Here is a 22,900-nt window from a genome sequence, read left to right as displayed (position 1 = left end):
AAGTAAGCACATGTGCTTTTGTTATAAAGTCCAAAAATACCCAAACCACTTCCCATTCCATTGCTGCGACACAACATGTTCAGTCCGAGAATAACATTTTAATTTATGACAATCCACCTGTTCCACTTTCAAACGCTCACAGCAGCCATTCCCTCTGTCTCTGTCTTATGTTTATAGGACATTTATATGCTGAACTGCCCTCCTCAATTTTCCTGAGCTTCTTCTACCTCCCACTTCCTTCTGTGTGGACTGTGCAGAGAAACAAAATTATCCCACTGTTTCTCAATCTCACTCATTATTTCCAAGAATCGTTTAACTCCCTCAGCCTTTCCTTCCTCCTGTTTATTTCCAGTGCCCACATCAATTGTTGTCTTGCCAAATAGTCAACACCCCCCAACCCCAGAGCAACAAATACATTTTTTCAAAAAACTAAAACAACGTTTGCCTAAAAGATCACACCTGTCTTCAGAAATGACTGCCCTTTAACTTGTCCTGAAAATTAATGTTTTCATGAGGGGCGTCGAATGTACCTTGTTCAAATGAGCTTCATAGTTCTCCAGGTTCTCTCCGAGGTCCACACTCTGGCTATTGAAGGATCTCAGTTGCTTTCTGATCTCACAGGCTATCCTGGAAAATGCATTGTGATTACAAATCCAATCTAAATGTTCATCCACAAACTCTTATTATAGAACATACAGTGCAGAAGGAGGCTATTCGGCCCATCGAGTCTGCACCAACCCACTTAAGCCCTCACTTCCACCCTATCCGCGTAACCCAATAACCCCTGCTAACCTTGTTTTGAACATTAAGGTCAATTTTATCATGTCCAACCCACCTAACCTGCACAGCTTTGGACTGTGGGAGGAAACCGGAGCACCCGGAGGAAATCCCGCAGACACGGGGAGAACGTGCAGACTCCGCACAGACAATAACCCAACGGGGAATCGAATCTGGAACCCTGGCGCTGTGAAGCCACAGTGCTAACCACTTGTGTTACCGTGCTTCCTATCTCATTATTCTCTCACATCTCTTTAAAATGCTCTTTGCCAGATTCCCAATGCCTATATAAACAAGGAGATGTTTCATTTTATTCATCCTCTGGATCGGTGTTGCTGCCAAGGCCAGTGTTATATAAAGCTGAAAACCAGGTAACATCGGCAAGTTGACTTCCCTAAATCCCCCTTCTTTACCCACAAGTAAATAAGTTGTCTTTTTTTGCCACAATCCAACTTTTGACTGGCATATTCAAATTCTTAAGTTGCCCTGTGGGACTTGAACTCATGTTCTCTGGATTCAGGGTCCTGCAACTTCGGGGGACAGGTTAGCTCAGTTGGCTAGATGGCTAGCGTGTGGCTCAGAATAACACCAACAGCCTAGACAGAGCATACACAACATGACAACGTAACTGCTGCACTATCCTGTGGTAAGGATCGGTGCTCATGCCAGTCCCAGCTCTTTCACCAAGCATTTGATCACTTGTCCAATTATGTGTATCAATGGCAAATATTGGCTGATTACACAAATTAAACAACATTGGGAGATTTTATTACGTCAAGGCGCGATACAAGTACGAGTTCCTGTTGTGTTGAATTTAACATTAATGCTGCTCAGTCACAGAGCCAAACATTTATCCAGCTATGGGCAAGTCTAAACTTCTGACGCTGTGTGAAGTGAAAAGCAACCTATTCATCCTTGGCTTTCCAGAATCGATGAAGATGTCTTCTCTTATACTCAAGTTTCTGAGCAGTGAATGGTCAATACTCTGAAATACTCACGGACGGTCTGTAGCAGTTAGACACTTATCCAAGCCCGATTCAGTTGTCTGCCCGAACAGCCGTTAGTCATCCAACTGACCATCAGCTACTGGCCAGCTCTCAGGAACTAACCCCCAAGCTAATCCTGAGGCACTAACTGCAAATGGTTCTCAGTTATTAACCAACTGGTCTCGAGTCACTTACATCAGTCCTAGGCCAACTACCATAGCAACCTTCAGACACTTTTCCCATCTGGGCTTCAACCTTCAGGTCCTCCATCATCATCTCCGATGGATGGAAACAAGCCCTCAGTCACCATGTGCAAGACAGTCTTGGTTACATACCTCATCCAGTCTTTGGTGGAGGCCAAGAGCTTCAGATATTTCTGCACAGATTCCTCTTTGACTAACATCTGCACCTTCTTCGCGTGCATTCCCATTTTGATCCTGGAACATGAAAGGAATACTAAGAATGCAAGATGTCCATCCAGTTGGGCAATATATACTCAGGTGATAGTGAAAAGCTCAGAGACGGGACACCAACAAAATTGGAAAGTGTTGAAACGCATGCAGAGGTTTTTACACTGAACAGGTATTAAGAATGGCAATCTTAAAGACCTTATTTTTAATCTAAATCCCTCTGATTAGTTTTTCAGATACCCATAAGGAAGGAAGATAGAACAACTCATTGTGAACCTTTTATAAATCTCTGGTTGGGTCCCAGCTGGAGGATTGTGTCCAATTCTGGGCTCCACACTTTACGAAGGATGTCAAGGTCTAGGAGAGGATGTGGAGGAGATTTATTGAATGGGGAGCAGAGATGAGGGGCGTCAGTTAATGTGACAGGCCTGGAAAAGCTGGAATTGTTCTCCTAGGAGCAAAGAAGGTTAGGGGAGCTTTAATAGAGGTGTTCAAAATTATGAAGGGTTTTGATATTTTCTTCTTATCTATGTTATTTCCACTGGCAGGAGGGTCAATTGTCAAGAGACACTGATTTTACATTCTTGGCAAAAGGTCCACCAGACGAGAAATGTTCTTTTTTCAAATCATATTGAAAAAACATAAGAAGTTGTTGTGGTCTGGAATATTCTATGAAGGGGTGTTGTAGGCAGATTCTGTGGTAACTTTCAAAAGATAATTGGATAAATACATGAAAAAAAAGACATTGAAGGGCTATGGGGAAAGAACAGGGAAGTGGGATTAATTAGATAGCTCTTTCAAAGAGCCTACACAGGCGGGGTGGGCCGAATGGCCTACCTTTGTCACCTTGCCACCAGCTCTGAAGATTGGTACGGTTACCATGGGTCACTATAGCTTCTGCAATGGGCAAGAGTTTAAATTTATACAACATCTTAATAAATATTGCAGCAAATTTACACACAACACACTTACTATAATTACTCCATGAGATCTGTAATGCACAGCTGAATCACAGAACAATCTCTGTTCAGCATCTCATCAGATAGATGGTACCCATGGCAGTGCAGCACTCCTTCAGCACTGCACTAGAGTGCTAACCAAGACAATGTACTCAGGTCATGGAGTGGGATTTGAACCCACAACCTTCTGAATCAGAGGCAGGAGTGCTTTCTTACACTTTTAAACTGAGGCGAGACAAATTATAAAACAAACTTACTTCTCGAATTTGTGAATTTGCTCCTCATTGTATTGAAGTTCTGAAAGAAACAAATACTGGATGGTTAGGTCACTGTGATTTTCAATTCTTAATACAAGCAGAGCCTGCATCTGATATGTAGGGATCATTAAACCTGGCTCCCATTATGATCATTCATGGACTCCCAGTTGGAAATGCTTGTGAGAAAGTCTTGCATTTCCACAGCACCTTTTACAATTTCTGGATCATCCCAGAGCACTTAAAGCCAATTAGTGCAGCCAGTGTTATAATTTAGGACACATATCAATCAATTTTCACACAGCAAGATCAATGGTGAGCTGGTTTGGTTTTAGTGATGTTCGGTGAAGGGTTGATGTTAGCTAGAATTCTGGAATGAATTCTGCTTTTCTTCAAGATACACAGAACCTGGGGCAGCACGGTGGCACAGTGGGTTAGCCCTGCTGCCTCACGGCGCCGAGGTCCCAGGTTCGATCCCCGCTCTGGGTCACTGTCCATATGGAGTTTGCACATTCTCCCCGTGTTTGCATGGGTTTCGCCCCCACAACCCAAAGATGTGCAGGGTAGGTGGACTGGCCACGCTAAATTGCCGCTTAATTGAAAAAAATTAATTGGGCACTCTAAATTTATTTTAAAAAAGGATACACAGAACCTTTTCTGTCGACTTGAGAAGGTGCAAAGGGCCAGGCTTAACATCTCATCTGAAAGATGGTACCTCTGTTAGTATCGTGCTCCCTCGGTAAAACATTGGAAATATCAGTCTGCATTTTGTGCTCAAATCTCTGAAGTGAGACTTGAACCTATAACGTTCTGACTCAGAGGAGAGAGTGAAGGGTATAGAGGTGCCAGCTGACTCTGTGTCCAATCGGAGCCGCTGAACCATGTTTAACACTATCACATCACCTGTATAAGCCAAGTTCGAAAATAAATTGGGTCCTTACTCATTTTCAATCTGTCTTTTCTGAGCAGTTGGTGAATGGCAAACACTTTCTCCAGTAAAACTTCCACTTTTCCAATTCTATGAAATAATTAGACCACAGAACAATCAATTATTCATGTTCTTTTCATTCTGCATTTTTACCACTCCTCCCTTCCTGGGTTGCTCAGGTCTCACTCATTCACTCGTAGTGAGTGAAGGCTGGTGTATCGGAACATCACAGCCGAGGGGACCCTGTCCTTAACAGACATTGACATAGAAGCATGTCTTCCCGTAAACATGACCGGCAATCTAATAAAGAATTCCCATTTCCGTAGCGACTTTCGTGACATCAGAACGTCCCAAAGAGCTTTCCAGCCAATGAAGCACTTTTGGAAGTGTAGTCACTGTTGTAATGCAGGAGAAGCAGCCACTAATTTTCACACAGCAAGATCCCATAAACAGGAACGCGAAAATCGGGACTGATAATCTATCTCAGTGATGTTGACTGAGGGATAACTATTGACCAGGACAGCAGGAATAGCTTCCCTGTTCATCTTTAAAATAATGCTGTGAGATCAGTTACTTCTGAGGGTAGACCATGCCTTGGTTTCATCATGTTTTATCCAAAAGGACAGGGCTTCAACACTCCCTCGGCACTGCGGTGGGTGTGTTGACCTAAGTTACTTGCTTACGCCTCTGAAGTGGGACTTGAACCCAGAACATTGTGACTCAGAGACAGCAGTACTGTCCATGGAGCCAGTATCAGGGCAGGATTCTTCCCCTGTGTAACCCTAGGGCACTGAAACCAACTGTGGCCATGACTCCTGCCCCAAGTAACTCATCGCAGATGAAGTATGGAACGTGGATTTTGACAATTCTGCGCTAATGTCAAGAATTATGCGCTTTCAAAGGCACTTAAAAAAAGGGAGTTTGGGGCAGCACGGTGGCGCAGTGGTTAGCACTGCAGCCTCACGGCGCCGAGGTCCCAGGTTCGATCCCGGCTCTGGGTCACTGTCCGTGTGGAGTTTGCACATTCTCCACGTGTTTGCGTGGGTCTCGCCCCCACAACCCAAAGATGTGCAGGCTAGGTGGATTGGCCACGCTAAATTGGCCCTGAATTGGAAAAAAATGAATTGGGTACTCTAAATTTGTGAAAGAAAATGAGAGATTGGTGGCCTGTTTAAAACTTGCGGGAACTGGCCACGGGGGGGGGGGGGGGGGGGGGGGGGGGGGTCGTGTTGTTGAGAAATTCACTTTGATCTACAGTTGGGAGTTTCTTGGTTGTCAACCCATGTTGCTGGGTGACAGACATCTTCTTCACTGTCAAACTGATTGAAAGAATTGTGGGTAATTTTAACGAAGGTTGATATCAAGTTCTCTTTTCATTTGACACCTACCCAATACTCCCTCCGATTAGCTTCAACTGGAAGGTAAATTTGGGAGTGGCAAATATCAAGCAGCAAATTCAGTATCATCTCATTTCCAACATATACATGAATCCTTTGTCTTAAATAGCCACCTGAAACGGATGTCAATTGAACCTGTCGGACAGTAAACTCATTCATCGTGGATAAACTTCTCTCTCGGCCTCTAGACTTTGCTCATTGGAATTCCCGGCCCTATAGCTCCTTCCACGTTGGGGAAAAATAAAACAAGGCTGAATCCCTGGAAACTGTGCTGATTTGAGATCCTCGCTACAGAAAGGCCATAGAGAGTGCACAGTATAGATTCCTCAGTAAAATGCCAGGGATGTGGAACTATAAAACTAACACTGGAATTGTTCCCAAGCCAGCAGAGAAAGTCAAGAGGAGATTTATGACAGGTTTTGCAGTTATCCAAGATTTTCTTAAACCATGTACAGGGTAAGGCCATTTCCTACAGCTGGGAAGAGAACAAGAAACAGTCGTTCATTTACAATTGTCACAGAGATTGAGGATAGAAAAGAGATTAGGGGGAATATCTTTACATATTGGAACGTGGAATGCTTAGCCGTAGGGCATGGTCAAGGCAGGGACCATTACACTTTTTCTGAAACAAATATAGCGGAGCAAAGAAAGGTACAGGGATCCTGCAAAAGGCAGAGTAGCCATGTGATTATCTCGGGATTAATACAGGGCTCTGAAGATGGAGCAGGGAAGTGAGATTAGCTCAGGACTGATACAGGGCTTTGGGTAAGGGACAGGATAGTGAGATTAGCTCGGGACTGACACAGGGCTCTGGGGATGGAGCAGGCAAGTGCGATTATCTCAGGATTGATACAGGGCTCCAGGGATGGAGCAGGGAAGTGTGATTAGCTTGGGATTGATACTGGGATCTGGGGATGGAGCAGGAAAGTGGGATAAACTCCCCAAATTCCAGGGAGGGAGAAAGAGATGGGAAGTATTATGTCAGAGCATTAGAAAGCCTGCCGAGCCTGCTCCGCCATTCAATGCAATCATAGCTGATCTTGGGTTCCTCTCCAATTTCCCATCCACTCCGCATATCCTTTGATTCCCCGAGACACCAAAAATCTGTCCCTTTCAGTCTTAAGTATATTCACAGATGGAGCATCCACAACTCTTTGGGGTCGAGAATTCCAAAGATTCGCAAACCTTTCAAATGAAGAAATTTCTCATCTCAGTCCGAGCCAATTTATCCCTTATCCTGAGACTACGCCTCCTTATTCTAGATTCCCCAGCTAAGGGAAACATCCTTTCGGTGTTTACCCTGTCAAGCCCCTTCATAACCTTGAATGTTTCAATGACATCACCTCTCATTATCCTAAATGCCAGAGAATGTACACCCAATGTTTACTCAGCCTCTCGTCAAAAGGACAACACTCTCATCCAACAGTCCAATCTAGTGAGTCTTCATTGCATTACCTCTAATGCAAGAATATCCTTCCTTAAATATGGAGAGTGTTATGTTCTGTGTTGTGGCCGTAGTACAGATGCTTACAGAACATCTAGTTCCTTGACTACTAAGATATTTTATTAACAGAATGAACACGTGGAAAGATAACGAACTGTGATACAAACGGTAACAAGTAAATGAATTCAGTGAATTCTCCTGGCACTACTTCTAGCGCGCCAATCCTCTCGTACGACTTACTACCAAATGCCAGATATTTTGAGTCGCATGGTATATCTGTATCGCCACCTGCAGGTTAGAGGTCAAATCGATAACTTTATACATTAATAGGTAACTATATACACTGTGCATGGGCAAAAGTTGCATACAGTGTGGTCTCACCCAGCCCTGTACAATTGTAGCAAGACCTCGTTATTCTTGTACTCCAATTCCCTGGCAACAAAAGGTAACATGCCATTTCCTGTATTAATTGCTTGTGATGCTTCCATGCTACCTTTTTGTGTCCCTCGTGTGGGTACACCGACGTTTCTCTGAACAACACCATTGACAAATCTCATGCCCTTTAAAAAATATTCCCCTTTTCTATTCTTCTACCCAAAGTCAATAATCTTAGACTTCCCCACATTATATTTCATCTGCCACCTGGTGGGATGCGTTTAGGATTCGTTCCAGGTTGACACAGGACCGTAGGAAGTGTCGGGCAGTGGGATTAGTTTGGGATTGTTCTGTCAAAGAGCCAGCAGAGATCGAGTGGGCCGAATGACCACCATCGGTGCTACAATCCTCTAGGGTTTCTAGTTGCTGAAGTAAACTGTGCTCACGTGCTGTCCTCATGATGTGTTTCGCTGCTTTTGGACCATTCAGCTGCCATCAGATCCAGTTGTTTCTGACTGTTTTGAACATTCTGGGAACTGGTCGACATGAGTTCCACAGCCTGTAACACAAAATAATGAAACTTGCATTTAATTTTTCATATGTTTGTCCTACTGTAAAGAATATATTACATTACAGTCATCCAGGATAGATGCAGCTTGAGTTAGATACAGTGTAAATTTACCCCTCTATACTGTCCTATCAAACACTAACAGACAGGTACAGGAGACCTCTCGGGTGTATTAACTCATGCATTGTGCTTCCAATTATAATAAGAACATAAGAACATAAGAACATAAGAACTAGGAGCAGGAGTAGGCCATCTGGCCCCTCGAGCCTGCTCCGCCATTCAATTAGATCATGGCTGATCTTTTGTGGACTCAGCTCCACTTTCCGGCCCGAACACCATAACCCTTAATCCCTTTATTCTTCAAAAAACTATCTATCTTTACCTTAAAAACATTTAATGAAGGAGCCTCAACTGCTTCACTGGGCAAGGAATTCCATAGATTCACAACCCTTTGGGTGAAGAAGTTCCTCCTAAACTAAGTCCTAAATCTACTTCCCCTTATTTTGAGGCTATGCCCCCTAGTTCTGCTGTCACCCGCCAGTGGAAACAACCTGCCCGCATCTATCCTATCTATTCCCTTCATAATTTTAAATGTTTCTATAAGATGCCCCCCTCATCCTTCTAAATTCCAACGAGTACAGTCCCAGTCTACTCAACCTCTCCTCATAATCCAACCCCTTCAGGTCTGGGATTAACCTAGTGAATCTCCTCTGCACACCCTCCAGCGCCAGTACGTCCTTTCTCAAGTAAGGAGACCAAAACTGAACACAATACTCCAGGTGTGGCCGCACTAACACCTTATACAATTGCAACATAACCTCCCTAGTCTTAAACTCCATCTCTCTAGCAATGAAGGACAAAATTCCATTTGCCTTCTTAATCACCTGTTGCACTTGTAAACCAACCTTCTGTGACTCATGCACTAGCACACCCATGTCTCTCTGAACAGCGGCATGCTTTAATATTTTATCGTTTAAATAATAATCCCGTTTGCTGTTATTCCTACCAAAATGGATAACCTCACATTTGTCAACATTGTATTCCATCTGCCAGACCCGAGCCCATTCACTTAACCTATCCAAATCCCTCTGCAGACTTCCAGTATCCTCTGCACTTTTCGCTTTACCACTCATCTTAGTGTCATCTGCAAACTTGGACACATTGCCCTTGGTCCCCAACTCCAAATCATCAATGTAAATTGTGAACAATTGTGGGCCCAACACGGATCCCTGAGGGACACCACTAGCTACTGATTGCCAACCAGAGAAACACCCATTTATCCCAACTTTTTGCTTTCTATTAATTAACCAATCCTCTATCCATGCTACTACTTTACCCTTAATGCCATGCATCTTTATCTTATGCAGCAACCTTTTGTGTGGCACCTTGTCAAAGGCTTTCTGGAAATCCAGATATACCACATCCATCGGCTCCCCGTTATCTACTGCACTGGTAATGTCCTCAAAAAATTCCACTAAATTAGTTAGGCATGACCTGCCTTTTACGAACCCATGCTGCGTCTGCCCAATGGGACAATTTCTATCCAGATGCCTCGCAATTTCTTCCTTGATGATAGATTCCAGCATCTTCCCTATTACCGAAGTTAAGCTCACTGGCCTATAATTTCCTGCTTTCTGCCTACCTCCTTTTTTAAACAGTGGCGTCACGTTTGCTAATTTCCAATCCACCGGGACCACCCCAGAGTCTAGTGAATTTCGGTAAATTATCACTAGTGCATCTGCAATTTCCCTAGCCATCTCTTTTAGCACTCTGGGATGCATTCCATCAGGGCCAGGAGACTTGTCTACCTTTAGCCCCATTAGCTTGCCCATCACTCCCTCCTTAGTGATAACAATCCTCTCAAGGTCCTCACCTGTCATAGCCTCATTTCTATCAGTCGCTGGCATGTTATTTGTGTCTTCCACTGTGAAGACCGACCCAAAAAACCTGTTCAGTTCCTCAGCCATTTCCTCATTTCCCATTATTAAAACTCCCTTCTCATCCTCTAAAGGACCAATATTTACCTTAGCCACTCTTTTTGTCTTATATATTTGTAAAAACTTTTACTGTCTGTTTTTATATTCTGAGCAAGTTTACTCTCATACTCTATCTTACTCTTCTTTATAGCTTTTTTAGTAGCTTTCTGTTGCCCCCTAAAGATTTCCCAGTCCTCTAATCTCCCAGCAATCGTTTGCCACTTTATATGCTTTTTCCTTCAATTTGATACTCTCCCTTATTTCCTTAGATATCCACGGTCGATTTTCCCTCTTTCTTCTGTCCTTCCTTTTTGTTGGTATAAACCTTTGCTGAGCACTGTGAAAAATCGCTTGGAAGGTTCTCCACTGTTCCTCAACTGTTCCACCATAAAGTCTTAGCTCCCAGTCTACCTTAGCTAGTTCTTCTCTCATCCCCTTGTAATCTCCTTTGTTTAAACACAAAACACTAGTATTTGATTTTACTTTCTCACCCTCCATCTGTATTTTAAATTCCACCATATTGTGATCGCTCCTTCCGAGAGGATCCCTAACTATGAGATCATGAATCAATCCTGTCTCATTACACAGGACAAGATCTAGGACCCGCTTGTTCCCTCGTAGGTTCCATTACATACTGTTCTAGGAAACTATCGCGGATACATTCTATAAAACTCCTCCTCACGGTTGCCTTGACCGACCTGGTTAAACCAATCGACATGTAGATTAAAATCCCCCATGATAACTGCTGTACCATTTCTACATGCATCAGTTATTTCTTTGTTTATTGCCTGCCCCACCATCTCGTTACTATTTGGTGGCCGATAGACTACTCCTATCAGTGACTTTTTCGCCTTACTATTCCTGATTTCCACCCAAATGGATTCAACCTTATCCTCCATAGCACCGATGTCATCCCTTACTATTCCCCGGATGTCATCCTTAAATAACAGAGCAACACCACCTCCCTTACCATCCACTCTGTCCTTCCGAATAGTTTGATACCCTCGGATATTTAACTCCCAGTCGTGAAATGATTTGAATTGAATGAAATGATTTTGTTTCTACCTAACAGATCATTCATTCTCTCTCTCCCTCTCCCTCTCTCTCTGGGAGTAAAATATTTTGCTGGTATATCTTCTAAATCTAATCTCTTTTGCTTCTGATTAACACTGAAAGAATAATCAAAGTATTTATTACTTAGTCCCACAAAGAGATTCCCCTGTAACCTTTCTAGACATAGAAATAGGAGAAGGCCATTCAGCCCCTCGAGTCTTTTCCGTCACTTATGTCAGATAATAGCTGATCTGTACATTAACCCCATTTACCTGCCTTGGTACAGTATGCCTTAATACATTAGCAGTCATTAGCACTCTTCCCCCTTGGTTTCTGTGGCCATTAGCATCCGGTTTCCCTGGGTTTCTGTGGCTATGACTCATCTTTCATTCTCACTCCACAGTATAATTATTTCCCACTTTCTCTGTCTGTTAGCTTTGACAAAGAGTCATCGGACTCGAAAAGTTAGCTCTTTTCTCTCCCTACAGATGCTGCCAGACCTGCTGAGATTTTCCAGCATTTTCTCCTTCGTGCCTTAACACCTTACACTCATGTCTAAAATCAATTGATGTCAGCGGAGAAGATTTCAACAGATCCCAATCAGGGGGTTTGGAGGAAGAGATTGCTACCAATTTCCACTATACTTTGTGTAAAGAAGCTCCTCCTGACTTCACTCCTAATGAAATGAAAATCGCTTATTGTCACGAGTAGGCTTCAATGAAGTTACTGTGAAAAGCCCCTAGTCGCCACATTCCGGCGCCTGTCCGGGGAGGCTGGTACGGGAATCGAACCGTGCTGCTGGCCTGCTCGGTCTGCTTTAAAAGCCACCGATTTAGCTCAGTGAGCTAAACCAGCCCCTAATGGCCAAATGTGGAGTTTGGATATATTCCTTTTGTACCGAGCAAGGGGGTGAATTGGATAATAATTTCCCAAGTACCTGGATCTATCTGGGGCTGAGGTAGAATGTGTGCGGATGTCAGTCAAGACCGCACCAACTAATGTCATAAATGAATGACTAACTCACCGACTGCAGCTTATCGCGAAGACTACTCACTTCTGGCAGATTCGCCTGAGGCCCAGATCTAGAAGGGAAAATTTCAGAATGAGTGTTCTGATTTTGTATCAGTGTCAGTCATGGCTCTGAGGGTCGCCTTTGAGTCAGAAGGTCAAGGATTCAGCACAACACCAAAAGGCTTTGAGTCCATAACTTAGGCTGATAGTCAGCGTGCTGAGGGAGTGCTGCACTGTTGGAGGGTCATACTAAGGGAGTGCTGCACTGTTGGAGGGTTGTACTGAGGGAGTGTTGCACTGCTGGAGGGTCAGTACTGGGAGGGTGTTGCACTGTTGGAGGGTCAGGACTGAGGGAGTGCTGCACAGTTGGAGGGTCAGTACTGGGAGGGTGTTGCACTGTTGGAGGGTCAGGACTGAGGGAGTGCTGCACAGTTGGAGGGTCAGTACTGGGAGGGTGTTGCACTGTTGGAGGGTCGTACTGAGGGAGTGTTGCACTGTTGGAGGGTCGTACTGAGGGAGTGCTGCACTGGTGGAGGGTTGTACTGGGAGGGTGTTGCACTGTCAGAGAGTTAGGACTGAGGGAGTGCTATGCTGTTGGAGGATCAGCAGTGAGGGAGTGCTGCATTGTTGCGAGATCAGTGCTGAGAGAATGCTGCACTGCCAAAGGAGGGGGGAGGGTGAGCGAGGAGGAGATGGGGAGAAAATGGGGAGAGGAGATGGGAACGGGAGATGGGGGAAGAGGGGTGAGAGGGTGGAGGGGAGAAAGGGTGAAGAGGGGAAAGAGCTTGTTAAAAACGCAGTAAATTAACCATGCCTGACTTTAACCTGAATGTGGATTGGGAAAATCAAATTTTCAATGTTAGCCTTGAGGAAGAACTATGAGGAAGAATATGGGCGCGATCTACCAGCCATGTTGTGGCCAAAAACGATGCAAGGCCACTGGTGGTGAGGTCCGCTGGGCTTCCCAGCAGCCACTACGCCTCTAACCAATCTCGCAGAGTGAAGTCAGCGGAGAAGATGACTTACCTCTGCCTTCACCAGATTGAACGGCAACCCGGCATCTACCGGCCTCATCGAGGAGACCCCCAGCTCGGCGTTGTTCAGCACTCGACCCCACAAATGGGGACAAGGTGGAATGGTACCCGGGGGGTCTCCCAGGTGATCGGAGACCCCGGGGGTTGGCCTCCGGGCAGGGTGGCACCCTGGCACTGCTGGTGCCACCCAGGCACCTTGGCTCAGCCAGCCTGGTACCCTGGTGATGCCACCTGGGTGCCAACCTGGCACTGCTCGGGAGGCACTGCCAGGGTGCCAGGCTGGCAGTGCAAAGGTGCCAAGCTGGTGTTGTGTCAGTACCGGGGATCGGGCCCGGGGTGTCCTGCCCCTATGCGGTGGGGTACAGGGGACCCAAGGACCTCCTGACAGATAGTTGTGGCGTTGGGGGCTTGCATTTGGTGGGGCAGGGTGTGGTCATAAGATCGGGGCGCCAGTGCAGGAAATGTGGCGAAGTGCGGTCTCGGCGGGGAGTTATCCAGCGGGGCACAAAAACAAGATAGAGTGCCGGTAGATGGGGATTAATATCTGCCGCTACAAACCCCGGAAACGACCCCGCTACTCCCAACCAGAACGGCACTTTCAGTTTTATTTTGGTTAGATTGCGCCGACAGTTACCTAGAACAATATGTTATGGGTCCAACCAGGGATCAGGTTGTTTTGTATCTGTTAATGTGCAATGAGGTAGTTTCATAAACAATCTCAGATTAAAAGACCCCCTAGGAAACATTGACCATAACATGGTAGAACTTAGCATTCAGTTTGAGAGTGAGACACTCTTGGTCAGTTTGCTGGCACTGACCAGTGCTGCCACCGTTGCCCAGGCTGGATTTGTGACCTGGCTGGCGGGTCTCCTGCCAGTCTGAAGGTAGATAAGTTGCCCTTCTCTCCTCCAAGGCATCTAACGTCCTTGTGAGGGCCCCCTCAGTGAATCTTGGAGCTGGCTTCTTGGCTGCCATCCTCCTCTTGTCTGTAAGCAACAGCTGTGGAGCCGTTTAAATGCCTTGTCCCCTTCACTGAAGTGCTCGATCAGAATTGCATTGATTTCCTTGCTGAAAATGACACTTCGCCATTTTTGGGGGAAATTCCATCCATTGTGTCTCTCTGCGGACTTCAAACCGCCTCATCAAATTAAGTGATAGTTATTTTCCGGTGCAATGACCCTAACCTTTTAAAAGCTTATGAATATAAACTCTTTTTGCTTTACTAAGAAACGGAGTACAGTCTCTCAATATGACTCGGGAATTATTCTGTATCTTTCAAGTCATTTTCAATTATTTAAAACCAGATTGATCACAGGTGGCAGGCGACACTCTCTGATATAAAACATTTATTTTTTGTGATGAACCCATTTTCAACCTGCATTTATAACATTTATCGCTAGAGTATATCAAGGAGTAATTCATGAAACAACATTTTTAGAAATTCTAAAATGAGGTCCAATCGCGTTGGTACATAGATCATAGAATAGAATTTACAATGCAGAAGAAGGAGGCCATTCGGCCCTCGAGTCTGCACTGGCCCTCGGAGAGAGCACCCTACTTGAGCCCACGCTTCCATCCCATCGTCGTAATCCCACCTAACCTTTTGGACACTAAGGGGCAATTTATCATGGGCAATCCACCTAACCTGCACATCTTTGGACTGTGGGAGGAAACCGGAGCACCCGGAGGAAACCCATGCAGACAGGGGGAGAAAGTGCAAACTCCACACAGTCACCCGAGGTCGGAATTGAACCTGGGACCCTGGAGCTGTGAGGCAGCAGTGCTAACCACTGTGCCACCATGCCGCCCCCATGGCTGGCTTGCATTCGGAGATATGCAAATATGTTTGGGCAGGAAACCGAGGTTTAAAAAAAATACTTGATTTTGTGGCCTAATCATAATGTGTCAAAGTGAAAAAGATCTTCTAAAGTTTTTAATCATTGTGTACAGGGAGGAACAGAAGACCAGGCTAATTTGGGGTCCAGTATTGAGTAACATGGATTTGGGGGGGGGGGGGAATTAATTCCTGTGACTGGTCAATAACTCCGTTATCATTGTATCATGTGACTACCGGACCGAGGTAGGAGGAATATGGATACATGTTGGTCTTTTATCACCTAACAATTCCAATACTCCTACTGGGGAATGAAAATATCATCAATACTCACAGCGTTTTAATTTTCATCATGGCGTTCTGACAGAAACTCAGTTTCAGGTTCAAAGTGGTAAATTGCTGAAGAGTTTTCCTACAATCTTCCTTTAAAATCACACTGGGAAAAAAAATTATCATTCATCTGTCAATCAATCAGTCTATTAATCAAGTGATCGCCAGTCTATTACTAAATCTACCAATTTGTCATCAATCTACAAATCAATAATCTGTCAGCCACCCCCACAAAGGATTAAAAATTAGTGCCTAATTTCTAATTACGTAAGTAGGCTTTAACAAACAGCTGAAGACCCAAATTGCTCAGCTATGAATCACAAGGTAGTCATGGATGTAGAATGTCATTCTGTCCTTCTTAATTCACCCACTCAGACAGACTCTACAAATTCCCCTTATTGTAATATCCAATTGTTTCTGTATTACCCCTTGTATCAGAACCAAGGAATTCATTCCGCACGCTGCTAATTCTTTGTCTGAAGAAGGAATTCCTTTTACCAGTCCTAAACTTACCTTTCAATAGTTTGAATCAGTATTCCCTAGTCTGACTCCCACAATTTGAATTAAAGCAATATTCTGGGTTAAGTTTCTCGATACGTCTATGTAAGGGCAGCACGGTAGCACAGGGCAGCACGGTAGCACAAGTGGATAGAACTGTGGCTTCACAGCTCCAGGGTCCCAGGTTCGATTCCCCGCTGGGTCACTGTCTGTGCGGAGTCTGCACGTTCTCCCCGTGTCTGCTTGGGTTTCCTCCAGGTTCCTCCAATTACTGACTGTCCAAGACCCGGACGAAACACCCGCAGGCACTGGGAGAATGTGCAAACTCCACACAGGCAGTCACCCAAGGCCGGAATCGAACCCGGCGCCCTTGCGCTGTGAAGCAGCAGTGCTAACCACTGTGCCACCCTTCATTTAATCTTTTCTAAGGCCCTGACACTGGGCTATGTTTTCGTGCTCTGCTCTGTGTTCGAATGTCATTCCCATGTCTTGACAGCCAGAACTGCCCAAAACATTGATGGTACAGTCTAACTGGAGCACGATATATTTGATCCAACAAATGTGGACGTGCATGGTGTTTACCAGCAGGCTGTCGAAGGATGGGGAGATCTCGCAGTCAGATCTAACATACTTCTCATCACACCTCCCCCACACAAGAACTTTCCAATCAGAGATCATCGCTTCAAAATCGAGGGCTGACGCCTTGGCTGATTTTTAGCCTCTCTAACCGAGGAGCACCATCCCAATCATGCGTCTGGCCGAGAACAGCGATCAGAGCACAGATTGAACGTCAAACTCTGGCCTCGTCTGACCTGACTGCTCAGCACAGCAGACCAGACAATATAGCATAACCCTTGTTGGAGCGTATGTGGATTATTTTTTTTTTTTTTTTAAATAATTTTTATTGAAAGAGTTTTTCCATACAGACATTTACCCCTACTAATTTTAAATTATTTACAACACAATCCCTCTAGGCAAATGTCCCTCCCTCGCCCGCCCTCTCGCGCGCACCAGTCCTCCCCCCCCCCCCCCCCCCCCCCCCAGGCAACCTTAACAACCAAGGCAGCCTACAGTTTCAGACATGAGCAGCGAGCAGGCTTGCCCGCGTTACAGTCGTGCGTGTCCCCCCACGACCCTTGCTGCCCCCCCCTCCCCTCCCTCCCCCCCTCCCCCCCTCCCCCCCTCTCCCCCCCTCCCCCCCTCCCCCCCTCCCCCCCCCCCCCCCCCCCCGGGTTGCTGCTGCCACGACCCCGAAACGTCTATCTCTGATCTAAAAAGTCAAGGAAAGGTTGCCACCCGCCTGGCGAATCCCTGTACCGACCCTCTCAGGGCAAATTTGATCCTTTCTAGCTGAATATAGCTAGCCATATCGTTAATCCAAGTTTCAACGCTTGGAGGCCTCGCGTCCTTCCATTGAATTAATATCCTTCGTCGAGCCACTAGGGACGCAAAGGCCAGTATTCCGGCCTCCCTAGCCTCCTGTACCCCCGGTTCTACCCCGACCCCAAAGATCGCAAGCCCCCATCCTGGTTTGACCCTGGACCCCACCACCTTCGACACCGTCCTTGCCACCCCCTTCCAGAACCCTTCCAGCACCGGACATGCCCAGAACATATGCACATGGTTCGCTGGGCTTCCCAGACATCTGACACACCTGTCCTCACCCCCAAAGAACCGGCTCATCCTTGTCCCCGTCATGTGAGCTCTATGCAGCACCTTAAATTGAATGAGGCTCAGTCTCGCACACGAGGAGGAAGAGTTGACCTTCTCCAGTGCATCCGCCCACGTCCCGTCTTCTATCTGCTCTCCCAGCTCCCCTTCCCACTTGGCTTTCAGCTCCTCCCCCGATGCTGCTTCCGCCTCCTGCATTATCTTGTAGATGTCTGATATCTTCCCCCCTCCGACCCAGACCCCCGAGAGCACCCTATCACTTGCCCCCTTACTGGGGAGCAGGGGAAACCCCTCCACCTGCCGCCTAGCAAATGCCTTCACTTGTAAATATCTGAACATGTTTCCCGGGGGGAGCTCAAACTTCTCCTCCAGCCCTCCCAGGCTCGCAAACCTCCCCTCTATAAACAGGTCCTTCAGCTGCCGTATGCCCACCCTGTACCAGCTCTGAAATCCCCCGTCGATGTTCCCCGGGATGAATCTATGGTTCCCTCTTATTGGCGCCGCCAACAGACCTCCCATTTCACCCCTATGTCGCCTCCACTGCCCCCATATCTTGAGGGTGGCCGCCACCACCGGGCTCGTGGTGTACCTCGTGGGGGGGAGCGGCCATGGTGCCGTTACTAGGGCCCCCAGGCTTGTGTTGCCACAGGACGCCCTCTCCATTCGTTTCCAAGCTGCCCCCTCCCCTTCCATCATCCACTTGCGCACCATTGACACATTTGCCGCCCAGTAGTACCCCGAGAGATTGGGCAGTGCCAGCCCTCCACTGTCCCTACTCCGCTCCAAAAAGACCCTCCTCACCCTTGGGGTGCCATGCGCCCACACGTAGCTCATGATGCTACTCGTCACCTTTTTGAAGAAGGCCCTAGGGAGGAAGATGGGCAAGCACTGAAATAAAAACAAGAACCTTGGGAGGACCGTCATTTTGATTGACTGCACCCTCCCCGCCAGCGACAACGGTACCATGTCCCACCTCTTAAACTCCTCCTCCATCTGTTCCACCAGCCTGGAAAAGTTCAACTTGTGGAGGGTCCCCCAGTTCCTTGCCACCTGCACCCCTAAGTACCTAAAGCTCTTTCCTGCTCGCTTGAAGGGGAGTCTCCCAATACCCTCTCCCTGGTCCCCCGGGTGTATCACAAAAACCTCGCTTTTGCCCAAATTTAATTTGTACCCCGAAAAGTCCCCAAACTCTGCTAATAGTTCCATTATCTCCGGCATTCCCCCTTCTGGGTCTGCCACGTACAGCAGTAGATCATCCGCATACAGCGATACTCGATGTTCCTCCCCTCCCCTAGTCAGTCCTCTCCACCCCCCTGAACCCCTCAGTGCCATCGCCAACGGTTCAATCGCCAGTGCGAAAAGTAGGGGGGATAGGGGACATCCCTGCCTGGTCCCTCGGTGGAGCCCGAAATACTCCGACCTCCTCCCGTTTGTCACTACACTCGCCGTCGGGGCCGAGTAGAGCAACTTCACCCACTTAATAAACCCTTCCCCAAACCCAAACCGTTTCAACGTCTCCCACAGGTACTCCCACTCCACCCTATCGAATGCCTTCTCCGCGTCCAGCGCTACCACTATCTCAGCCTCCCCCTCCACTGCCGGCATCATAATTACATTCAGCAATCTCCGCACGTTCGTGTTGAGCTGCCGCCCCTTCACGAACCCCGTCTGGTCCTCATGGATTACCCCTGGCACACAATCCTCTATTCTAGCTGCCAGGATCTTTGCCAGCAACTTGGCATCCACGTTCAGAAGCGAGATAGGCCTGTAGGACCCGCACTGCACGGGGTCTTTATCCCGCTTCAATATCAGGGAGATCAGAGCCTGCGACATTGTCGGGGGCAGAACCCCCCCCTCTCGCGCCTCATTAAAGGCTCGTACCAGTACCGGTCCCACCAAGTCCACATTTTTCTTATAGAATTCCACCGGGAACCCATCTGGCCCCGGCGCCTTCCCCGCTTGCATCTGACCTATTCCCTTGACTAGCTCCTCTAGCCCTATTGGCGCCCCCAGCCCTTCTACCAGCCCCTCCTGGACCCTTGGGAACCTCAATTTGTTTAGGAAGTCCTCCATTCCCCCTCTCCTTGTCGGCGGCTCAGACCGATACAACTCCTTGTAAAAATCCCTGAAGACCCCGTTCACTTCTTGCCCCTTCTGCACTACCTTCCCGCCCCTCTCCTTCACTCCCCCAATCTCCCTAGCCGCATCTCGTTTGCGAAGCTGGTGTGCCAGCATCCTGCTCGCCTTTTCCCCATACTCATAGACCGCGCCCTGTGCCCTTCTCCACTGCGTCTCTGCCTTCCTGGTGGTCAGCAGGTCGAACTTGACCTGCAGGCTGCGCCGTTCTTCCAGCAGCCCCTCCTCTGGTGCCTCCGCATATCTCCTATCCACTTCCAATAGCTCCCCCACCAGCCTCTCCCTCTCCTGCCTCTCCTTTCTTTCTCTATGCGCCCTTATGGAGATCAGCTCTCCCCTGATCACTGCCTTCAGGGCCTCCCAGACCATCCCCACCTGCACCTCACCCGTGTCATTCAAGTCCAGATAGCTCTCAATGCTCTTCCGGACCCTTTTACACACCTCGTCGTCCGCTAACAGCCCCACATCCAGCCGCCACAGCGGGCGCTGGTCCCGCGCCTCCCCCATTTCCACATCCACCCAATGCGGTGCATGATCAGAGATCGCAATGGCCGAGTACTCAGCTTCCCGTACCCTCGGGGTCAGCCCCCTGCTCAACACGAAGAAATCGATTCTGGAGTACACTCTATGGACGTGGGAGAAAAAGGAATACTCCCTCGCCCTCGGCCTACCAAACCTCCATGGGTCTACTCCTCCCATCTGCTCCATGTACCCCCTCAGCACTTCTGCCGCTGCCGGCCTCCTATTGGTCCTTGCGCTCGATCTGTCTAGCCCGGGGTCCAGCACTGTGTTAAAGTCCCCCCCCATGATCAAGCCCCCTGCCTCCAGTCCCGGAATGAGGCCCAATAGGCGCCTCATAAAACCCGCGTCATCCCAGTTCGGGGCATATACGTTGACCATCACCACTTTCTCCCCCTGCAGCTTACCCTTCACCATCACATACCTACCCTCCTTATCCGCCACCACCTCCTCCGCCACGAACGACACCCTCTTTCCCACCAGAATCGCCACCCCCCGGTTCTTTGCGTCCAATCCAGAGTGGAACACCTGTCCCACCCACCCCCTTCTCAGGCGAACCTGGTCCACTACCTTCAAATGGGTCTCCTGTAACATTGCTACATCAGCCTTCAGTCCCTTCAGGTGTGAGAATACCCTTGATCTCTTGACCGGCCCATTCAACCCCCTCACGTTCCAAGTGATCAGCCGGGTCGCGGGACGACCCGCCCCCCTCCCCTGCCGATTAGCCATGTCCTGTTCCCTGCTCGCCCCGGGTCGACCCTCCCCTTCTGACCCGCTCCCCATGGCGATGTCCCCCTCCCCCCACCTCTCCAGTCCTCCACTTCCCGTTTCTGGTCTTTTCAGCAGCAACCCGGTGTCCCTCCCTAACCCCCCTCCCCCCCCCCCCAGGCTAGGACCCCTCCTAGCCGCGATGTACCCTCCATCGTACTCCCGTAAGTCAGCTGGTTCACGCTGACCCGGCTGCTCCTGCCCCACTCCGACTCCCCCCGGCTCGGGGGGGGGCCTCCCCCCCCCCTTGCCACTCCTCCCTGGCCCCGCTCCAGCGCGGGAAAGGTCGCCATTGCTAGCCACGCCCCGCACTCCTCCCCTCCCCCCTCCTCTGCCCCGCGCGCGGGAAAACAGAGGAAAGCCCGCGCTTTCGCCCTGCCACACCCCACCCCGCCATCTTCAGTTCCACCCCCGTCCCCGTCCATGCCTGTAAAAGAACCCCCCCCTAGGAGCCCATATCCCCGATCTGCTCTCCCCCCCGTCCCACCTCCCCAACTTAACATTATAAATAACAGATAAATAACAAATAACAATGTACTTAACAGTCGCCCTCTACCAAACAGCATAAATAACCATAAATAACCATGAATAACCACAATAACAATAACTAAGGGAAGTTGGCAAAGGGGGAAAAAACATCAGAAGAAAAACCACAGCAAGAGTTCAAAATCCAAACAAAGAATTCAGCTGAAAGTACCCGAGCGGCTACGGCCGCCAAGTATCCCCTGGGTCTAATTCGAGTCCAGTTTCTCTTCCTGTACAAAGGCCCACGCCTCCTCTGGGGACTCAAAATAGTGGTGTTGGTTCCTGTAGGTGACCCACAAGCGCGCTGGCTGCAGCATTCCGAACCTGATCCGTTTTGCATGTAGCACCGCCTTCGTCCGGTTGTACCGGGCCCGCCGCTTTGCCACCTCCGCACTCCAGTCCTGGTAGACCCTCACCGTCGAATTCTCCCACTTGCTGCTCCTTTCCCTCTTGGCCCACTCCAGCACTCTCTCACGGTCGCTGAGTCGCTGGAACCGCACCAGCACCGCCCTCGGGGGCTCATTTGCTCTTGGCCTCCTAGCCATGACCCTGTAGGCCTCTTCCAGCTCCAGGGGCGAAGGGACGGCCCCTGCCCCCATCAGGGAGCTCAGCATTTCTGCTACATATCCCGGGAGGTCTGACCCCTCCAGGCCTTCTGCCAGGCCCAAGATCCTCAGGTTCTTCCGCCTCATTCGGGTATCCAGCTCCTCAAAACGGCTCTGCCATTTCAGGTGGAGTGCCTCGTGCACCTCTACCTTTCCCACGAGGACCGTGGCCTCCTCCTCCCTCACAGTCATCTCCTGTTGCAGCTCCCGAATCGACGCCTCTTGGGTCGCCTGGGCTCCCATCAGCCTGGTGGTCGTCGCATTCATTGACTCCAAGAGCTCCATTTTCAGCTCCGTAAAGAAGCGCAGGAGAGCGGCCTGCTGCTCCTCCGCCCATTTCCTCCATTCCTCGGGTGCTCCACCGGCCGCCATTTTGGTCTTCTTCCCCCGCTTTTTTTTGGGAGCTGCTGTTGCTTTCTTTACCACCCCACTCCGGGTACCGACCATAAAGTTGGTCTGGTTCTCTTCAGGGAGCCTTCCCCCACCGGGATTTGTCCTTACAGCGCCGTTGGGGCCCTCCAATCGGCCCGAAAACACCTTTGTAGCAGGAGCAGCCAAACGTGCGACTTAGCTGGTCATAGCCGCAACCGGAAGTCCGTATGTGGATTATTAAAAGACACAAAACCAGTTGGAATGAGTTGACTATTTCAATTCAGTCGGCCTCTTATAATCCATGCTCCATAAACTGGATGCCCTGCTGAGCGTGTTCCAACTCACCTTAAACCCTGTGGATTGATCACTCCTGTGCTCACTGACCGATACCAATTACGAGTTAAGCATCACCCCAATTTTAAAACCCTCATTCTTGTTTTCAAATCCCTCCTTGCCCTCGATCCCTCCCT

General features: G+C 48.4%; 1 protein-coding gene across 1 annotated transcript in view; it reads right to left on the bottom strand.

Moving 5' to 3' along the window:
• Window positions 1–22,900, bottom strand: part of LOC119978681 (serine/threonine-protein kinase TBK1-like) — a 77,097-nt gene that overhangs the window by 13,930 nt on the left and 40,267 nt on the right. The window contains exons 12-18 of the mRNA XM_038820471.1: window positions 15,341–15,442; window positions 12,152–12,209; window positions 7,977–8,089; window positions 4,328–4,404; window positions 3,390–3,429; window positions 2,099–2,200; window positions 531–627 (exon numbers count right to left, since the gene is read on the bottom strand). Coding sequence (XP_038676399.1) covers window positions 531–627; window positions 2,099–2,200; window positions 3,390–3,429; window positions 4,328–4,404; window positions 7,977–8,089; window positions 12,152–12,209; window positions 15,341–15,442 — 589 coding nt within the window. The remainder of the gene's footprint in view (window positions 1–530; window positions 628–2,098; window positions 2,201–3,389; window positions 3,430–4,327; window positions 4,405–7,976; window positions 8,090–12,151; window positions 12,210–15,340; window positions 15,443–22,900) is intronic.

Source organism: Scyliorhinus canicula, chromosome 15 (genome assembly GCF_902713615.1).
Source record: "Scyliorhinus canicula chromosome 15, sScyCan1.1, whole genome shotgun sequence".
Classification (NCBI taxonomy): Eukaryota; Metazoa; Chordata; class Chondrichthyes; order Carcharhiniformes; family Scyliorhinidae; genus Scyliorhinus; species Scyliorhinus canicula.
This window is presented reverse-complemented; position numbering and strand designations above follow the sequence as displayed.